This window comes from Eleutherodactylus coqui, chromosome 4 (genome assembly GCF_035609145.1).
Source record: "Eleutherodactylus coqui strain aEleCoq1 chromosome 4, aEleCoq1.hap1, whole genome shotgun sequence".
Taxonomy (NCBI): domain Eukaryota; kingdom Metazoa; phylum Chordata; class Amphibia; order Anura; family Eleutherodactylidae; genus Eleutherodactylus; species Eleutherodactylus coqui.
In genome coordinates, this window is record NC_089840.1 from 8,137,290 (window position 1) to 8,156,577 (window position 19,288).

The following is a 19,288-nucleotide window of genomic DNA, read 5'->3' on the forward strand; positions in this document are numbered from 1 at the left end:
GTAAATCTTTCATTACAAATGTTGCAATGTGATTGTTGCTTTCCTTAATAATACTTGAGAGATTAAATTACATTGTTGACTCATTTAAAAAACCGGCCCTGTGAGGCGTGACGAGGTAATAACCCTGCCCCTGAAGGGTTAAAGGGATTGCCAGCCAGCTGAACACATACGTTTTCAATAGGACCCTGTGTATGTAGTGGACTATACATCACAGAAGGGGTTAACCAGGAAGAATGGACCCCCACCGGGTCTGATAGGATCTGCAGAGATCATCATACTTAATGGTTTCACCCAAAGTTCGCCAACTTACTACATTTTCGAACAGGTCACGCGGTAGTAGATGCCGGACTCATGGCTCGGATCCTCCCACTGCAGGATATGCTCGAAGTTCTTGGAGTAGAGGCTAAGGTTTCTTGGAGGTAGAAGAGCAGCAGAAACTGAAAAAAAACGTGGAAAAGAAAGGAAAAAAATATATAATAGAAATGGTGATCAGACAAGTGGAACTTATTGACCATTCAGTAACTGCTCTTCCATGGAAACATACAGAGACTAATAGATGGGGGACACAAAGCTCTTATGAATCTGTGCTGCCGACAGGGTCCTACATGGCGGACCACCCCACACTCCTGCCGTACTAATTGTCTCACTTCACAGGTGGTCGGCGGGAGATCTTTGTCCCACTTTCATTGTTCAGTTTTTTGGCTTGAAGTCCAAGCAATGCGATCTCTAAACAAAGACTAACCGGAGCCCCACCATGTACACACCGCTGGGTGGGAGGCGCGCAGTAAGGGGGTCTTCCTGTTCCTACTTTATACTGTTGGATCAGAGAGATTTGTGATTGTGATGTTTTATTAAGTCTAAAGAAATCCGGTACGGCTCTGCGGAGGAAGGAAGCATGAGCAGCGATAATATTTTATATGTATTCGTGGTTTAGAGGCGTTTTCAGAAATACAATATTTAAAAAAAAATTAAATCAAGTATCTAGAAGTTCCCGTGTTGTTGCAGACCCCGGCATGCGGTTCCATCTCAGGCGGATCTGTAAATGATGAGAGTTGTGGTGATTAGATTGACGGTCTTGTCACCGGAGGCCCTAAAAGTGGTTCCCCCCTGGCCTATAAGAGGCTCTCGGAGGCTCCTGGTGTGTAGTGGCCTCTTCTTCCACTTGTAGATCTTGTTGGCCACTAGACGCCTCTACGACACAGAGAAGAGATGTCACCACATTACCAGAGGGGGGCGCATTATTGGGATGGGAGAAGCTGGATGGTCTTATTGATGACTTGTCCCCCACTGGCTGTTCTGACCAGACTGTTAGGAGGTGTTGGGACCAGTAGATGTGTGAGGGCATACAAGGTGACCGGACTCAGGACCCCCTACAGACCACCAGTAGAGAGGAGCGTCTAACCTGACTGTTAGGGGGTGTTGGGACCAGTGGATGGGGGCACACAATGTGACCGGGCTCAGGACCCCCTACAGACCACCAGTAGAGAGGAGCGTCTGTCCAGACTGTTAGGAGGTGTTGGGACCAGTGGATGGTGGGCACACAAGGTGACCGGGCTCAGGACGCCCCCTACAGACCACCAGTAGAGAGGAGCATCTAACCAGACTGTTAGGAGGTGTTGGGACCAGTGGATGGGGGCACACAAAGTGACAGGGCTCAGGACGCCCCCTACAGACCACCAGTAGAGAGGAGCGTCTGTCCAGACTGTTAGGGGGTGTTGGGACCAGTGGATGGGGGCACACAAGGTGACCGGGCTCAGGACGCCCCCTACAGACCACCAGTAGAGAGGAGCGTCTGACCAGACTGTTAGGAGGTGTTGGGACCAGTGGATGGGGGCACACAAGGTGACCGGGCTCAGGACGCCCCCTACAGACCACCAGTACAGAGGAGCGTGCTGGTTCGTGCTTTGCGTTGTAATAAAAAGGAGGCTCCATAGGAAAACCTGGGAGATTAAAAAAAAAATAGTAACAAACAAATAGAACCGCAAAAAAGATAGGACACGCCACGATCACACAAAAACGTCACACGAGTGAAAACATCGCGAATGTGAAGTAAACCAATAAAAATCGTTGCTTTCATAATTCTGCGTTTCTACTCACGCTCGCATCGCATGATTTTATTGTCCGTGTTAAACAGGCCTTCATGGGGGAGTAGATAGATGATCTTCTTAAAAAATATTTTTAGTTTCAACTGATTTTATTGAGAAATAAATAAGCAAAATTATTATATGCAGATCAGCTGGAAACGTCCCTCACAGGGGGGGGGGGGGGGGCGCAGGCGGGGGGGGGGGGGCGCATCAAAAATGGCACAGTAGAAACAAAATAATTGAACCATGAACTTCCACTCCGGGTTCCGCTTTTCAGGAAATCTAACAGGGATTTTTGTTGCTCTTTTGGTTCTTCTTTCTCTCCATTTAGGGGAATATGAGGCCGGGGTTACATCTAGTAAGCTATGAAGGGCGGTGCTGCAGATTTTGGTGCGGATCTGCAGGATTTCTGCTAAGTGTGAACGCACACCAAGTGTTTTTTTTTTTGTCTCCAAATAACACATTTGGGGACATCATGTCGGGCGCACAGAAGGGCAACAGTATGGCAAGTACCGCAGAGGAGTTAGTAAGAGGACCTCTCAAGTGCTGCGTACTCGGCGGGGCAGTCTGGTACTTGCTGGCTGTCCCACCACCCTGGGAATCTGGGGAAGCGTCCCGAATCCCACGCCCACCACCCGCTTCTGAACCTCCGTTCACTACCAGCAGCAGGCGCAGTGCCTGTACAGCATATCCCGACTCCTCGCCTTACATATAGTAGCGGAGGCCGGCTGCGCAGAGCGCGGTGCTACTGGGAGCGAGTCAAGAAGAGGGTTTACTGGAAGTTACTATAAAATGGTCACAGAGCGTAAAGGACGACTTTTGGGTTCAACAGTATGTTTGTGGCAGATTAAGGGGAATGTTTGTGATGAGGCGAGGAAAGAGGAAATCAGTGCAGGGGGGGGGGGGGGGTGGGGGTGCAGAGAAGGTTGTGAAATTCAGAAAGTTTCAGCAGCTTCTCCCAGGGACCGTCCCCGGGGGTCAGCTGATCACTGACTAGTTTTTTTTTTTTCTTCTCTTTTGGAGAAAAGTAAGATTTTAATCTATTTTTGGAGTACAACCAGACAACAACAGACCCCCCACCCAACCCCCCCCAAACTCCATCCGGTTACTGCAGACCTTCTAAATATACATCAGCATGTAATAAGCCCCGGATACCACATTTGTCGGGTTCTTTTATAAAACAAAACAAAAAAATGGTGCAGATCATAAACAAAAAGTTTATATATTAAAAGGAGGCGCATTATACAAATAGGAATGTTCGGTATTAGTGTATCTTGACGCCACCAAGTCAAGATTGGCAATGGGGTGACACCCCCTGTCAGTGATTGGCTGCTTATCAGCTTGGCCTGTAGGTCCTGGAAGGCCACTAGACATTCAGCGCAGCCGGGACATAGCAGAGAGGAGTCGGTGGCCAAATGTCGTGGCCGTGGAGCAGCACATGCGTGCCCAGTGGCCACTTTAGCACAGGATGAGCGAGGGAGCAAGTGGCAGGGAAAGCAGAGGCTGCGGCCGACGGCGGCCGGCTGCTCGGCCGGTGGAGCAGAAGATGCGTGCTCATTGTATAATTTTGCAGCAGTGACGGGGTGGATCGGACGGCAGGGAACCGAAATGCTACGGCGGCTGCCGGCACGCAGCAGTCAGCCGCCAACCAGCTGGCCGTCCAGATGGCGGAATAGATACACGGCCAGCGGCAACATGGCGGTGAGCGGGCGTCATCTCTGGGCCGGCTGTCACAACTTAGCTCTGAGACGGCGGCCGCCTGGGAGCCCGGACGGCCACTCCGCTCACACTGATGGCTGCAGCGTCTGCATTAATGACTGGCTGCTCTGCTGCCTTAGCCTGACGGTTAATTCTCATTATTACACCGCTAACATTGAAGTCCCCGTCAGCCTAAGGCAGCAGGGCAGGCAGTTAGCAATGCTCACTGGAGGACCTTCCTGTCTTGACCCTATCGGGAGCGGGGTGTGTGACAGGGGCGTTCTCCCTTTCAAACCCCTTAGCTCCTGGTGGTGTCAAGATACACTAATACCAGTAGAGTTAAGGGTCCTGAGTTTTCAGGAAGGACATTTCCTCATCTGCAGGTTATGAAAGAAGTTTAGAGAACTTTTTTGCAGTGCAAACTCAGAATTTCACAAATCCACACAAGACCTAATGTGCCGAGGCGGCAGAACCCGCTGTGGTGTGCGGCCTAACTAAGGCCAGCAAGACCGCACCGCTGTAAATCCGCACCAACGCCGCATTCAGACGAGGGGATTTTAGCTCGGTGTTTTGCGGATTGCAGTACAGAGCTGATATAAATCTTCGTATCCGTTCACATGACAGTCTTTTACAGCATTTATTTTTTTGAATGCAGAATGACCCTTTTTTGTGTATTTGCCCCCGTATTCCTATTCGGCAAATACGGATCAGTATTTGCACAGTAGAAAACAAAAAAATAAAAAAATACAGCGGCAAATACTGCTGAAAACAGCAATGAGGGGACGCAGGGAGGACAGAAGCCATGAGGGGGGTCCCTCTGCTCCCAGACATCGGCTGGGGATAGGTTCGAACCATGGAAGCAGCAACCACCCCGACCCCCGGCCTGGCAGGCTGACGGCACCACAATGTATCGCCCTTTGTGTGGTGGATGACTAGAGAGGAAAAGGTGACAAAGAGGCAGACTTTAGTCTAGGTATAAAGAAAGGCAACATAAAGGGAAGGAGGTCGGCCAACAGGACATGGCGGAAAACCACAAAAATCAGACGCCGAGGGGAGCTGGATACCAATCGCAGCACTACAGAGTGTTTCCAGACATCAATTGGCCGGGCCCCTTGAGGCTGGTTGGGCCAGAAATCGCAGCTCTGCATTGCGCGACGGGCAGCCAAGGACTGGCGGTTGGAGGCAGAGCTTAGGGCTACAAGGGCCCTCATCTCTCTCTCAGCACCTAGTAGTACTGCTGCACGTAGCAGAGCAGGGCTGTAGTGCCACACCGGAACATGGCGGTCCTGATAATGGCGCATAACTGACAGCGAGTGTGAGTGTTGGGTTACAGGCGTGGGCCGACTAGCCTCGAGGGGCACGGGCAGCAAGTTGAAGGCCAGCCTACTGACCTCTGCAGTGACGGGATTGGCATCGGGCTCCCCTCGGGGTCCGCTTCCTTGTAAATAAAATGTAGTTTTCGGTCACAGTACTCCAAAAGAAGGCTTGTGCTAGAGTCGTCACTGACCGCTCCCTGTGGGGGGTGTAGATCAGGGACCTGGGGGGGGGGGGGTCATAGCAGGGCCTTAATACTTATAACATACAGTTGTAATGTCATCTGAAGCACGTCCGTCATGTGGATCGCATTATGGATGCGTTTCCATACGCTCGCCTGAAAACCGGCCTAATGGACAGTGACCGTACACAACCGCCGCTGCGCACATCCACGCCGTTCTTAGGATCAGTAAGGGCTGGACCGCCACCGGCAAAGGCTACCATAAAAAGCGGAGGGAGAAACGTCTCTTAAAGGCAAAGTGTCATCAGAAGATGCTCCACTGTATGAATCAAGTCTTTACGTTAATTGTGCGCACGTTTTTGATAGAATATGTTGCTTTTACAGCGAGCCACGAGGTAAAAGGGGCGAAAGCATCTAAGATGTCCAGTGAGCCGAACCCAATGCATCGTTCCATCTGCGGCAGTTTTACAAGTTTGACACAGTTTGTGGCGCCTCATCCGATGATGGGCTTTAAGGCAAGCACTGATGAATCCTCGCGTCTTCGTATCGGCAGCTCGTTAGCAATAACCTCTTACATTCCCCCGGCGATCGGGTTATGAGGCTGCAGACTAGTTTTCCACCCCAAATCTGCAAAGAAATCTCAGCAAACCGTGCGTTTTACGGGAAGGAGGTTTTGTGAACAAATCTGCAGCGTGCGCCCAATTCGGCTACGTGTCATTGGGGCGCTCAACTCAAAATACCGTACTTTTCGGACTATAAGGCCTCCCTCACACAGGCGGTCGACAAAGAACCGTGATATGAATCGCAGCAATTTTACTTTTGCTTCTGGCCGGTTTAGCAGACCTCATCATCAATGTGCGCTAAACACCGAAAAATAGAACAGACTCAGCATGAAAATCGCAGCGCTTTCCAGCTTTCTGAGGCTCCATTGAAAACAATGGGAGCGTTATACTGCGATTAGTGCGGTGCTGAAAACACCTCGCTAATCGTGGAAAAAAAGCACCTCTGCGAGGGGAGCCTGAGACGCCCCGGGTTTAGACAACCGAAAACAGGAAAAAATGCCTGCGGTGGTCACGACGTCAGTACCCAGCTTTTAAGAGGCGGACATGCGGTGGGTGCAACGGTGAAAACACTTCTCTTCCAACACACCTTTCACTTGGGATTTCCGAAAACTCACTTTCGGCCGGTATTCCCGCCTGTCAGTGAAAACAAGTAGAGCCATCTAATAAGCCACTATCTATACCGCAGCCATAGTAGGCGCTCTTAGGCCCGTCTGACATACCTAAAGTAACCCACTAGTGTCGGGACAAAATTCCATCCCAGGTCCAGAGGAGGAGGGGGTAAATTACTTGCAGTTGTTCTTCTCTGCCATCCCTCCGATCTGCTGGTTCCTGTTTTCAGCCCTCCAAGATGGCCGACACAACCCTCGGGAGATCGTCAAAGAAGAACAACTGCAGGTAGTATACTCCCCCCACTCTGGCTTAGACGGAATTTTGCCATGACACTGGGGGGTCACTGTCTGCCCATGTGATTGCGTTGCGGCAGCCATTGATGCAACCACAAAGAGGAGCCTTTTGATTCATTTGATACTGTGGCCACCATCAAGGGGCTAAAGGCAATCTCCACCGTTATTGTGTGAGGCGAGCCGTCACTCCCTCCAGCAGGCGATGAGATGGACACTATGCCATACATGTATGTTGCCGGTCCTCCACACGGCACCACAGGGGTCTGGCAATGCCGAATCCGGCACAGACACCATGAGAACGGAACGGTAGAGCGGTGACAAGCGCGGATGTCCTTACAATCAAACGCTTACCTTGTAATACAGCATGGCAAGCTAGCAGCAGAGCAAGAAGCCGCGTCATATCCAGTGGCGCTCACACACCGCGGCGCGTCCTCTTCCTGACCATTGTTCCGAAACCTGCAGGAGGGGAAATAAAATCACAATTACATAATATCACATAGAACAAGAACTGCGGGACGCGGCCGGAGCTTCCTTTAGGACCTGTGGCTCCATGCGAAGATCCACCCCAGGGAGCGAGGCGCGCGATGCGGAAATCCGTCAAAACAACGATTAACAGTACAGTTACAGCAGACAATCCGCAGCGGTATTATTCTTCCACAAGTGGACAGGATTTGCTTCAGTCACTTCAATAGTAAGGGTTCCCACTGTGGATTTTTTGCAATATGTGAACGCGCCCTTAAAGGGATCCTGTCACCAGTTTGCATCTGTATGTAAATAGATGGTCGAGCAGGTGGACCCCAACCATCTCTGCTGCCCGCAGTGCCCTACAATCTCTGGCCACCCTTTCTTTGACGTCTTCTTTGTCCTCCACCGTCCTCCACAACTCTTTTACATGTGCCGCGCAAACACATACCAGCGCAGAAGAGGGCAACAGGGCTAAACAATCTGCGCATGCACCGGTCTGCGGTTGTATAGAGACCACAAATGGACTTCAACAGGTCATAGTTCGGTTGCCTATATAAGACTGCATTACTTATGTAGTGCAGTATATTATGTAGGTCAGAGACTAACAGGAGTACAAAGATGGTCCCTCCCTCAGTGTACCACCTAGATGCCACAGTTAGTATTGTCCATGGCAAAAGGGCATTCTGGGCATTTACTATTAATGACCCATCTTCAGGATTCACTGCTCAGGATCTCCACCAGACAGCTGTCAGCGTGGTGGGGTCAGATGTCCACCCTGGTGGTCAGAGCTGGAAGTCTAGTGGAAGGCATCACCTCCATTATTTTCAATCAAAGCTAATCCTTTTTTGTTACACTTCTGTCCCGGACCAGTGTGGACATCCAGCGCTGCTGCACTAACAGTGGGCTGGGGGAAAATCAGCTGATAGGAGGGGATCCTGAGCAATCAGCTATTGATCACCTATCCTGAGGAGACACATTATAATGTATTTACTAACTATTTTGCTAGAATTTCTCTAAATGCCTGAATTATACTGGGAAAGCAGAGGGATGGGCATCCAAACACTGCAAACACGGCCTCCCTTTGGATTGCACCAGAGACAGTGCAGTGCGGGAAGTAAGGGCAAGGAAGCCAGGACAGTGAACTACTGCCACAAAGCTCCCAGTAAGTGGACTGCAAACAGCAGACAAACGGGGAAGAGCCCTGAAAAATCAGCCGCAAAACAGCAACAAATGAGCGGCTAAGGAGGACCTCGTGTGTTTTACAAACTTGTTGAAACCTCAGGTAAGGCACTAAGATTTTAGTTTTTTTTCAGTGACAAAAAACAAGACCCCGAGACAAGGTAACAGATTTAGGAAGGAGTCCAAAACTGAGGAGGAACTAAGAGTGCTGCTTCTGTAGAGAATAGCGGGTGGTGGGGGGTGGGGAGTTTCATAACTTCTGAGCATCAAAGGGCAGAAGAGCCAAATATAAAAGTCCTGATACTTCTCCGAGGGGGACGTTCGTGACACACGGTCTCCACTGCAGCCTCTTGGAAATTTCCTTACCCTTTTGTCCCCCAAGGTTCTCTTCGTCCCCCTCCTATGTGACAGGTTGGGGTTACATAAGAGGTCTCAGACCGTGCCCACCATTAGAGAAGCAAGGTTGTGCCGCAAATCCCAATGATCTCTTACTATGAAGCAGAGACTAAGGGTCCGTTCACACCGGCGTTAGCCGCAGTTGGCCATTTTGTTTTCTCTGTTCTGTTTGTGCAGCTTACTGACTGCGCCATTTTTCCCCATTTGAAATCAATGAGGGGGGAAGGGGGGATGGAAACGTTTAATTTCGTTTTTATTTCCATATTTTAATGGCTTTGAAGAAAACGGAAATTTTTCAGTAATTTATGAAGTCACATTTCCATGTTTCAAACAGGAGAAATAGCGCAGTCAGCGAGCCCTAAAGCAGCCGCGCTATTTGTGCTGTTTGAAATACGGGTGACTTTAATCCAATATGTGGCCCCTTTAGAAACTACACTTTTTGTAGCGCTACAGCTGCGTCCATAGCAATACAATGAAGTGTGTTTTTTCACACAACTGTCACATGACAATTCCCAGTCATCCAGTAGGTGGCGCTGCAGAGGTATTGTTCTATCTTCCTTATTTGCATATATTTCCCAGAGGAGCTAGCATGAGAAAAACCAGCCTGCAGACGAGGTCTGAAAATGTAATCCGGAACGTAAAGTATTAGAAGATCACAAACATCCAAATAAGACCCCCGTACAGCGCAGTAAACAAGGCAGCGCAAAGGCGGAAGAACAGAGCGCACTAACATCGCCATACACCGCTTAGGACGTCCACGTCGCAAGAGTCATGTAGGGCAGGCCTCGCCGATTTCCATTAAAATACAGGATGGACTGGACGCAGATGTAACAGACCCCATTATAGTCATTGGGGGTCAGTCCGTGGATGCAGAACTCCTGATAGATGGCACACCGTACACAACAGTCTGCGGAGCAGAAAGTGGCGCATCATAAATAATATACACACGCTCTGTCCCAAGCAATCCCACCCCTAGGAGAGAGAGTGTACATATATATGATCCCACCCCTAGGAGAGAGAGTGTACATATATATGATCCCACCCCTAGGAGAGAGAGTGTACATATATATGATCCCTCCCCTAGGAGAGAGAGTGTACATATATATGATCCCTCCCCTAGGAGAGAGAGTGTACATATATATGATCCCTCCCCTAGGAGAGAGAGTGTACATATATATGATCCCTCCCCTAGGAGAGAGAGTGTACATATATATGATCCCTCCCCTAGGAGAGAGAGTGTACATATATATGATCCCTCCCCTAGGAGAGAGAGTGTACATATATATGATCCCTCCCCTAGGAGAGAGAGTGTACATATATATGATCCCTCCCCTAGGAGAGAGAGTGTACATATATATGATCCCTCCCCTAGGAGAGAGAGTGTACATATATATGATCCCTCCCCTAGGAGAGAGAGTGTACATATATATGATCCCTCCCCTAGGAGAGAGAGTGTACATATATATGATCCCTCCCCTAGGAGAGAGAGTGTACATATATATGATCCCTCCCCTAGGAGAGAGAGTGTACATATATATGATCCCTCCCCTAGGAGAGAGAGTGTACATATATATGATCCCTCCCCTAGGAGAGAGAGTGTACATATATATGATCCCTCCCCTAGGAGAGAGAGTGTACATATATATGATCCCTCCCCTAGGAGAGAGAGTGTACATATATATGATCCCTCCCCTAGGAGAGAGAGTGTACATATATATGATCCCTCCCCTAGGAGAGAGAGTGTACATATATATGATCCCTCCCCTAGGAGAGAGAGTGTACATATATATGATCCCTCCCCTAGGAGAGAGAGTGTACATATATATGATCCCTCCCCTAGGAGAGAGAGTGTACATATATATGATCCCTCCCCTAGGAGAGAGAGTGTACATATATATGATCCCTCCCCTAGGAGAGAGAGTGTACATATATATGATCCCTCCCCTAGGAGAGAGAGTGTACATATATATGATCCCTCCCCTAGGAGAGAGAGTGTACATATATATGATCCCTCCCCTAGGAGAGAGAGTGTACATATATATGATCCCACCCCTAGGAGAGAGAGTGTACATATATATGATCCCTCCCCTAGGAGAGAGAGTGTACATATATATGATCCCTCCCCTAGGAGAGAGAGTGTACATATATATGATCCCTCCCCTAGGAGAGAGAGTGTACATATATATGATCCCTCCCCTAGGAGAGAGAGTGTACATATATATGATCCCTCCCCTAGGAGAGAGAGTGTACATATATATGATCCCTCCCCTAGGAGAGAGAGTGTACATATATATGATCCCTCCCCTAGGAGAGAGAGTGTACATATATATGATCCCTCCCCTAGGAGAGAGAGTGTACATATATATGATCCCTCCCCTAGGAGAGAGAGTGTACATATATATGATCCCTCCCCTAGGAGAGAGAGTGTACATATATATGATCCCTCCCCTAGGAGAGAGAGTGTACATATATATGATCCCTCCCCTAGGAGAGAGAGTGTACATATATATGATCCCTCCCCTAGGAGAGAGAGTGTACATATATATGATCCCTCCCCTAGGAGAGAGAGTGTACATATATATGATCCCTCCCCTAGGAGAGAGAGTGTACATATATATGATCCCTCCCCTAGGAGAGAGAGTGTACATATATATGATCCCTCCCCTAGGAGAGAGAGTGTACATATATATGATCCCTCCCCTAGGAGAGAGAGTGTACATATATATGATCCCTCCCCTAGGAGAGAGAGTGTACATATATATGATCCCTCCCCTAGGAGAGAGAGTGTACATATATATGATCCCTCCCCTAGGAGAGAGAGTGTACATATATGATCCCACCCCTAGGAGAGAGAGTGTACATATATGATCCCTCCCCTAGGAGAGAGAGTGTACATATATGATCCCACCCCTAGGAGAGAGAGTGTACATATATGATCCCTCCCCTAGGAGAGAGAGTGTACATATATGATCCCACCCCTAGGAGAGAGAGTGTACATATATGATCCCTCCCCTAGGAGAGAGAGTGTACATATATGATCCCTCCCCTAGGAGAGAGAGTGTACATATATGATCCCTCCCCTAGGAGAGAGAGTGTACATATATGATCCCACCCCTAGGAGAGAGAGTGTACATATATGATCCCACCCCTAGGAGAGAGAGTGTATATATATGATCCCACCCCTAGGAGAGAGAGTGTATATATATGATCCCACCCCTAGAAATAGTCAGATGGAATGACACTTTGGCCTAAATCCCACGGACGGATTACAGCCGCGTTTCACGTGGCGGAAATCCACGACATTATGCAGCAGTTATTAGGTTCTGTTTAACCCAATAGCTTTTTACCATGTTTACAGTACCCTGTTGTACCGCCTCTAGCTTGGATACAAGATGTGATACTGGCAGGCATGGAGGCTCTAGTACCCTGTTGTACCACCTCTAGCTTGGATACAAGATGTGATACGGGGGACATGGAAGCTCTAGTACCCTGTTGTACCACCTCTAGGTTGGATACAAGATGTGATACGGGGGACATGGAAGCTCTAGTACCCTGTTGTACCGCCTCTAGCTTGGATACAAGATGTGATACGGGCAGGCATGGAGGCTCTAGTACCCTGTTGTACCACCTCTAGCTTGGATACAAGATGTGATACGGGCGGGCATGGAGGCTCTAGTACCCTGTTGTACCGCCTCTAGCTTGGATACAAGATGTGATTCAGGGGGGCATGGAGGCTCTAGTACCCTGTTGTACCGCCTCTAGCTTGGATACAAGATGTGATACGGGCGGGCATGGAGGCTCTAGTACCCTGTTGTACCACCTCTAGCTTGGATACAAGATGTGATACGGGCGGGCATGGAGGCTCTAGTACCCTGTTGTACCACCTCTAGCTTGGATACAAGATGTGATTCAGGGGGGCATGGAGGCTCTAGTACCCTGTTGTACCGCCTCTAGCTTGGATACAAGATGTGATACGGGCGGGCATGGAGGCTCTAGTACCCTGTTGTACCACCTCTAGCTTGGATACAAGATGTGATTCAGGGGGGCATGGAGGCTCTAGTACCCTGTTGTACCGCCTCTAGCTTGGATACAAGATGTGATTCAGGGGGGCATGGAGGCTCTAGTACCCTGTTGTACCACCTCTAGCTTGGATACAAGATGTGATACAGGCAGGCATGGAGGCTCTAGTACCCTGTTGTACCACCTCTAGCTTGGATACAAGATGTGATACAGGTGGGCATGGAGGTTCTAGTACCCTGTTGTACCGCCTCTAGCTTGGATACAAGATGTGATATGGGCGGACATGGAGGTTATAGTATCCTGTTGTACCGCCTCTAGCTTGGATACATGATGTGATACAGGCAGGCATGGAGGCTCTAGTACCCTGTTGTACCACCTCTAGCTTGGATACAAGATGTGATACAGGCAGGCATGGAGGCTCTAGTACCCTGTTGTACCACCTCTAGCTTGGATACAAGATGTGATACGGGCGGGCAGGGAGGCTCTAGTACCCTGTTGTACTGCCTCTAGCTTGGATACAAGATGTGATACAGGTGGGCATGGAGGTTCTAGTACCCTGTTGTACCGCCTCTAGCTTGGATACAAGATGTGATATGGGCGGACATGGAGGTTATAGTATCCTGTTGTACCGCCTCTAGCTTGGATACATGATGTGATATGGACTGAGCTGTCATTGTCCCTCCTACCACTACTAGGGGTGACCGACTGTCGTATGCGATGCCCCCTTAGACCATCACACAAGCAGGGGGCAGGGTGCCACTCCACAGCAAAGTCAGGATTGAGGCGCTCACCCCGAGGTCTCCAGACACAAACATGGCCTTTGTCAGCACCCAAACTAAACCTGGATATGTCAATGAAGACAACCTGTACCCCCTCCCTCCCTCCGTAGCGTCCAGCTTCATTCTACAAGACATCACTGCAAACAGGGATGACGACGGGTGTCAGAGACCGTACATGTAATGGGGGCCACCAGACCAAACGTCCTTCATCAAAGCACCTGGAAATAGCCAACAGACACAGGGAGGTAATGATGGCGCCCCCTGTCTCTGGACGTCGGACAACGAAACAGTTGGAGCTGCTGATGTTTGTCGGACGATTGGACGCTCCTCTCCTAATTGTAGAGGGCGTCCTGAGCCCGGTCACCTTGTGTGCCCCCATCCACTGGTCCCAACACCCCCCAACAGTCTGGTCAGACGCTCCTCTCTACTGGTCGGTCTGTAGGGGGCGTCCTGAGCCCGGTTACCTTGTGTGCCCCCATCCACTGGTCCCAACACCCCCTAACAGTCTGGTCAGACGCTCCTCTCTACTGGTGGTTTGTAGAGGGCATCCTGAGCCCGATCACCTTGTGTGCCCCCATCCACTGGTCCCAACACCCCCCAACAGTCTGGTCAGACGCTCCTCTCTACTGGTCGGTCTGTAGGGGGCGTCCTGAGCCCGGTTACCTTGTGTGCCCCCATCCACTGGTCCCAACACCCCCTAACAGTCTGGTCAGACGCTCCTCTCTACTGCTGGTCTGTAGGGGGCGTCCTGAGCCCGGGGTCCCCTTGGGTGCCCCCATCACCTCCTAACAGTCTGGTCATAATGGCCTGGTGGGGGACAATTCATTACTACGACCATCCAGCTCCTCACACCCCAATAATGCGCCCCCCTCTGGTAAAGGGGTGAAATCTCTTCTCTGCGTTGTAGAGGCGTCTAGTGGCCAACAAGCTCTACAAGTGGAAGAAGAGGTCACTACACACAAGGGGCCTCCGAGAGCCTCTTATAGGCCAGGGGGGAACCACTTTTAGGGCCTCCAGTGACAAGACCGTTCATCTAATCACCACACCGGTCATGTATATCTGCCTGACATGGAGCCGCAGGACGGGGTCTGCAGCAGCACGACAACTTCTTCTGGGGGCGGGGGTGTTTTTGAGAAACAATGTATCATAACTCGGTAAATGTAGTGGAGCTCGACCCACAGGGGAGAGAGGGGGTCCGTGACGAGATGCAGCCGGCGCGGCCGTGGGGCTTGGCTTTGGCCCATATACTGGAAGAAAAAAAAACCATGGCAGAGCACTAAGAGTCCTGCCACCCTTGTGGTCCCCGATGTACTGTAGACGAGTAATAGTGTCAGACCGCCCGCACACAGACCGCTTTTTACTGCGATAAGTGCGGAATTTCACAAATGCGGCGCTATCGCGGTACAACGCTCCCACTGATTTTATTGGGGCTTCGCAGACCTGCGCCCGAATGTGGGGTTTTTAACGCTGCAATTTACGAGCGCTGTCTGCTCAATTTTTGCGCCCCTCATCACAATGATGGAGTGCCTTAAAAACTGATGTGAAACGCTGTACAATGCATTTAAAAGACGCTACTCGAAATCGCGATTTCGGTGTTTTGTGAACACGTGTGAGAGGGGGCCGAGTGCCGCAGTGTAATAATACGCAGACTGTCATTAAACCAAACAGGCTCGGTGCACGCCTGCATTACAAGAAAAGAAACCGCCCCGCGGTCCATCCGCTAAACTGGAATAGTTTTTATTGTAATAAAAAAAAAATAATAATAATAAAACCTTTATTTTCCTTGAATTCGTGGTTGTTTGCTCGCTTCTACATTGTAGTGCCGTACGATAGGATTCCTGTATTCTGACTGGTCATCTATTAGATGTGCCACAGGCACGTCTTAATAGGCACCCGGGGGGTCTTCACGGTTAGCATCTTTACCTGTGTGACCCCCCTACAACACTAGCTGGTTTTAGTAATAAATGAGATCTTTTATGCAAAAAACCTAATCTCAGTATTTTTTCCACGTTTGAAGGTTGCGCCACATTCACTGCCAGAAAAGAAGTTTTTCTTCTCCCTCACACGTTAGTTAGGGGGGGGGGGGGGAGGGGCAGCACCTTCCATTTACAAGAAGCTTTCTCTAGCTCCGCTCTTCCATCTTCCTCCCGCTTCCTCTTCCCCAGAGTCGCTCCATCTTTTTTTCCTTTCATTTTTCTACGCTGCCAACTTGAAGGATGAACCGCTGTGAATGGCGTTCTCCCCAATCGTGGCTGTTAGGGGCACATGTCAGATGTCAAAGATGGCAGACACACCCACCGTGTATGGAGCGGGCTTGGCTCCTGGCATATGTTGTACATGAATGGTGAACATCCAAAAGAGGTTAAAGATCTCTGCTGACTGTCAGTGAATGACATCCAGAGACTGACGACACACTTTTAAAGGGCTGACTCACAGATGTACGGGAGCTGCAGATTACGCACGGATTTTTCCCGCACGAAATAAACAGTCCTAAAAGCCTATTGATTTACATTGGGCCATTTAGACGCGTTTTTCACGAACGTGTAAAAACCGCAGCATGTCCTATTTTGGTGCTTAATACGCCCATTAGAGGGTATGGGGGTTTAAAATACGGTACGTTAGACCGCCTGCACACGAACGGGTCGGATTCTGCATGCGGGATCCGGCCAGTGACCCCGCGTACCTTTCCAGAATCTTCTTAATCGGCACCACGGACGGTCCGGCCAGCGCACATGTGCAGTATTGATTTTGCCGGATCTCGTGACATTTCCGCAATAATGGTTGTGGACGGGCTGCGGGGCAGACGGCTTTCATTGACTTCAATGGAGAAAATAGAACTTACTGCAATTTTTCCTCCACGAGCAAAAAAAATAAATAAATTAAAAAAAATAAAAAATCACCACAATTGCTGATTTTCTTTTCTTTTGCTCGTGTGCAGGAAAAGAAAGAAAAAGATAAATAAAATCACTTTTCCATAGATTCCACAATGTAAATCCGCCCGTGTGCAGGGGGCCGTACATGGGGATTGAACTGTGTGCCTCATGTAACCTGCGCAGCCCCCATACACCTGTGTGAGCGATACAACAGCTGAAGGGGATGCTACAGCCGATACATTCTACCAGCACTGATACATTGTTGCAAACTATCAGGACAAGTGAGGGATTTGCATTCTGTGTTGTTGGCTCACAGAGGAGGTCTGGATACATTGTAACAAACCCGCAGCCGTGACAAGAATAGGATCTGTATGGGAGTTTAGCCTAGGTGCAATGGGAAAATACCAGCGCCACATTGTGCCCAGATAATACCACTACAGAACACAGCAATAACACTACAGTGGCATTATCTGGGCACAGCGCTGGTATTTCTCCACTGTATAGTAGGACTATCTTTGCACACAGGACAGCGGTGTGATGGCAGCACAGCATGGCAGCATTATTTCTATATTATTGATATACAACGGGAAATAACCCTGCCACACCGCGCCCAGATAATACCGCTACCCAGTCCACAGAGGTAACACTACTGCTAATAACAGACAATAGCAGGAAAGAACCCTGCCACACGGCGCCCACATAATGCCACCAAGCGGCAGGCAAATGACAGTACCAAAATAATTCACAGTAAGCCCCACGCCGGAGCAAACTTACCGCCATACTGCGCTCCAACTATACAGCTGCGCAAATAACAGTCATACGATGCCGGATAAAACCGCCAAATAATACAGCTCAGCGCAGCGGGATACATCGTTACATCTATTTCTGGAGAGGCACCGAAGTACGTTTTAAAGGGGCGGAAACCCTTTAATATCGTCATCATATAAATAATAGCGCCACGTTGTACTGAATACTGCGGTTATAAACACACGATGACATCACATATAATAGCGCCGCTGCCCGTATGTCACACGGCGCGGACCCTCCACATAAAGCATCAGCACCATTTACAGGGGCAAAGGGGGTGAGATATTTAAACTCCCATCCACCCAGTGTGAACATGCCCTAATAGTGCCAGCCAGAGGCTGCATACCGTGCCACACTGCGCACTTACTGTGTACCCCTGCAGGGGTCCTCCGGCAGCACAAGTCGCAGCCTCCCCCCAGATGGTGCCAGCACTCAGGATGTAGCAGAGCCGGCACCGCACACACTCCGCTCACCTGCTTCTCCCCATCTGTAGTGTACATAGAGGAGAGATGCGCCGCTGCCGCCCCTCCCCCTCAGAGAGCTGGGAGAACTCGGGCTCCGATTGGCTGATGGTATTTGATTGCCATCTGATGCGACAAATAGCAGCGCAGGAAGCAGGAAAGTCATGTGATGCGCCAGAGCGCGCGGCGGGGACGCGCGGGGAAGCCCCTCCGTGACGCGCTTTTGCTTTCTCTTTCGTCACCCTGCACGGGCTCCTGTAATGACGTCATCTGTTTTAGTTTTCCTTCGCAGCTGATCCAAAGGGTGGGCTTTTTTTCTTCGTATATCTTGATATATTTTGTGACGGCAGGCTGGTGGACGAGGCACAATCCAGGGGGGTCCTGAGTAATCCCCCCAGAGATGGAGCCGCTCATTTCAGGAAGGGCTAATACCCACGGCCGGATTTCTGCCGCGGTTTACGTTGCGGATCTCCACGGCGCTGTCCCGCAGCTATGAGGTTCTATTAGCTCAATGTTCGCACTATGGAATCCCACCGCGTGAAATAAACGCGTGGAATCCGCGCGGCCGGCTTCCATTGTAGGCAGTGCAGGCCGGCTGTCACACTATAGTTCTGCTGTAGCACAGAGGAAGTATGGCGTGAATACGCATCCCAGCAGCCGCGGCATCCGGCACTGTTGGCGCGTCACACGTTGTACTGCACATGTGCGCTGGCCCACCAGGCGGGGCGCGTACGGTAAATATGGGGGTTTGGGGGGGCACCATGGCGGACTCTGCTGCGATATTCCACTGGCGGACTCCGTCACAGTGTGTTTGCGAATTTGGGGCTACACCTCACCTCAAGACACGGGGAGCGATGCAATACCTGCACATATTTGGCTATTCTTATGCCTAAGACCGCTCTCACGCCGGTGTTGGGGTCAGTTCAGGGTTTCTGTGTCGCTAAGGCTGCTCTCACACCCGCGTTAGGGTCAGTTCGGGGTTTCTGTCTTTCTAAGACCGCTCTCACCTCGGTGTTAGGGTCACTTCAGGGTTTCCGTCTCTCTTAAGGCCGCTCTCACGTCGGCGTGAGGGTCAGTTCCGGGTTTCCGTCTCTCTGAGACCGCTCTCACACCCCCGTTAGGGTCAATTCAGGGTTTCCGTCTCTCTAAGACCGCTCTCACGCCGGCGTTAGGGTCACTTCTGGGTTTCCGTCTCTCTTAAGGCCACTCTAACGCCGGCGTTGGGGTCAGTTGAGGGTTTCCGTCTCTCTAAGGTCACTCTTTACTGGCGTTGGGGCCAGTTCAGGGTTTCTGTCTCTTAAGACCGCTCTCACATCGGCGTTAGGGTCAGTTCAGGGTTTCCGTCTCTCTAAGACCGCTCTCACATCGGCGTTAGGGTCAGTTCAGGGTTTCCGTCTCTCTAAGACCGCTCTCACGCCGGCGTCAGGGTCACTTCAGGGTTTCCGTCTCTCTAAGGCCGCTCTCACACCGGCGTTTGGGTCACTTCAGGGTTTCCGTCTCTCTAAGGCCGCTCTCACACCGGCGTTTGGGTCACTTCAGGGTTTCTGTCTCTCTAAGGCTGCTCAT

The 19,288-nt window shown here is 50.2% G+C and overlaps 1 protein-coding gene across 2 annotated transcripts in view; it reads right to left on the bottom strand.

Moving 5' to 3' along the window:
• LOC136625086 (interferon alpha/beta receptor 2-like) overlaps positions 1 to 17,798 on the bottom strand; it is a 29,588-nt gene extending 11,790 nt beyond the window's left edge. Inside the window, exons 1-3 of one of the 2 annotated variants that reach the window (XM_066599043.1) lie at positions 17,735 to 17,798; positions 7,094 to 7,198; positions 311 to 437 (exon numbers count right to left, since the gene is read on the bottom strand). In XM_066599043.1, the coding sequence (XP_066455140.1) occupies positions 311 to 437; positions 7,094 to 7,142 (176 nt within the window). In that variant the 5' untranslated portion in view covers positions 7,143 to 7,198; positions 17,735 to 17,798. Of the gene's footprint in view, positions 1 to 310; positions 438 to 7,093; positions 7,199 to 17,628 lie in introns of both variants that reach the window. The other variant, XM_066599042.1, reaches the window with a different exon arrangement.
• Positions 17,799 to 19,288: the final 1,490 nt, after the last annotated feature.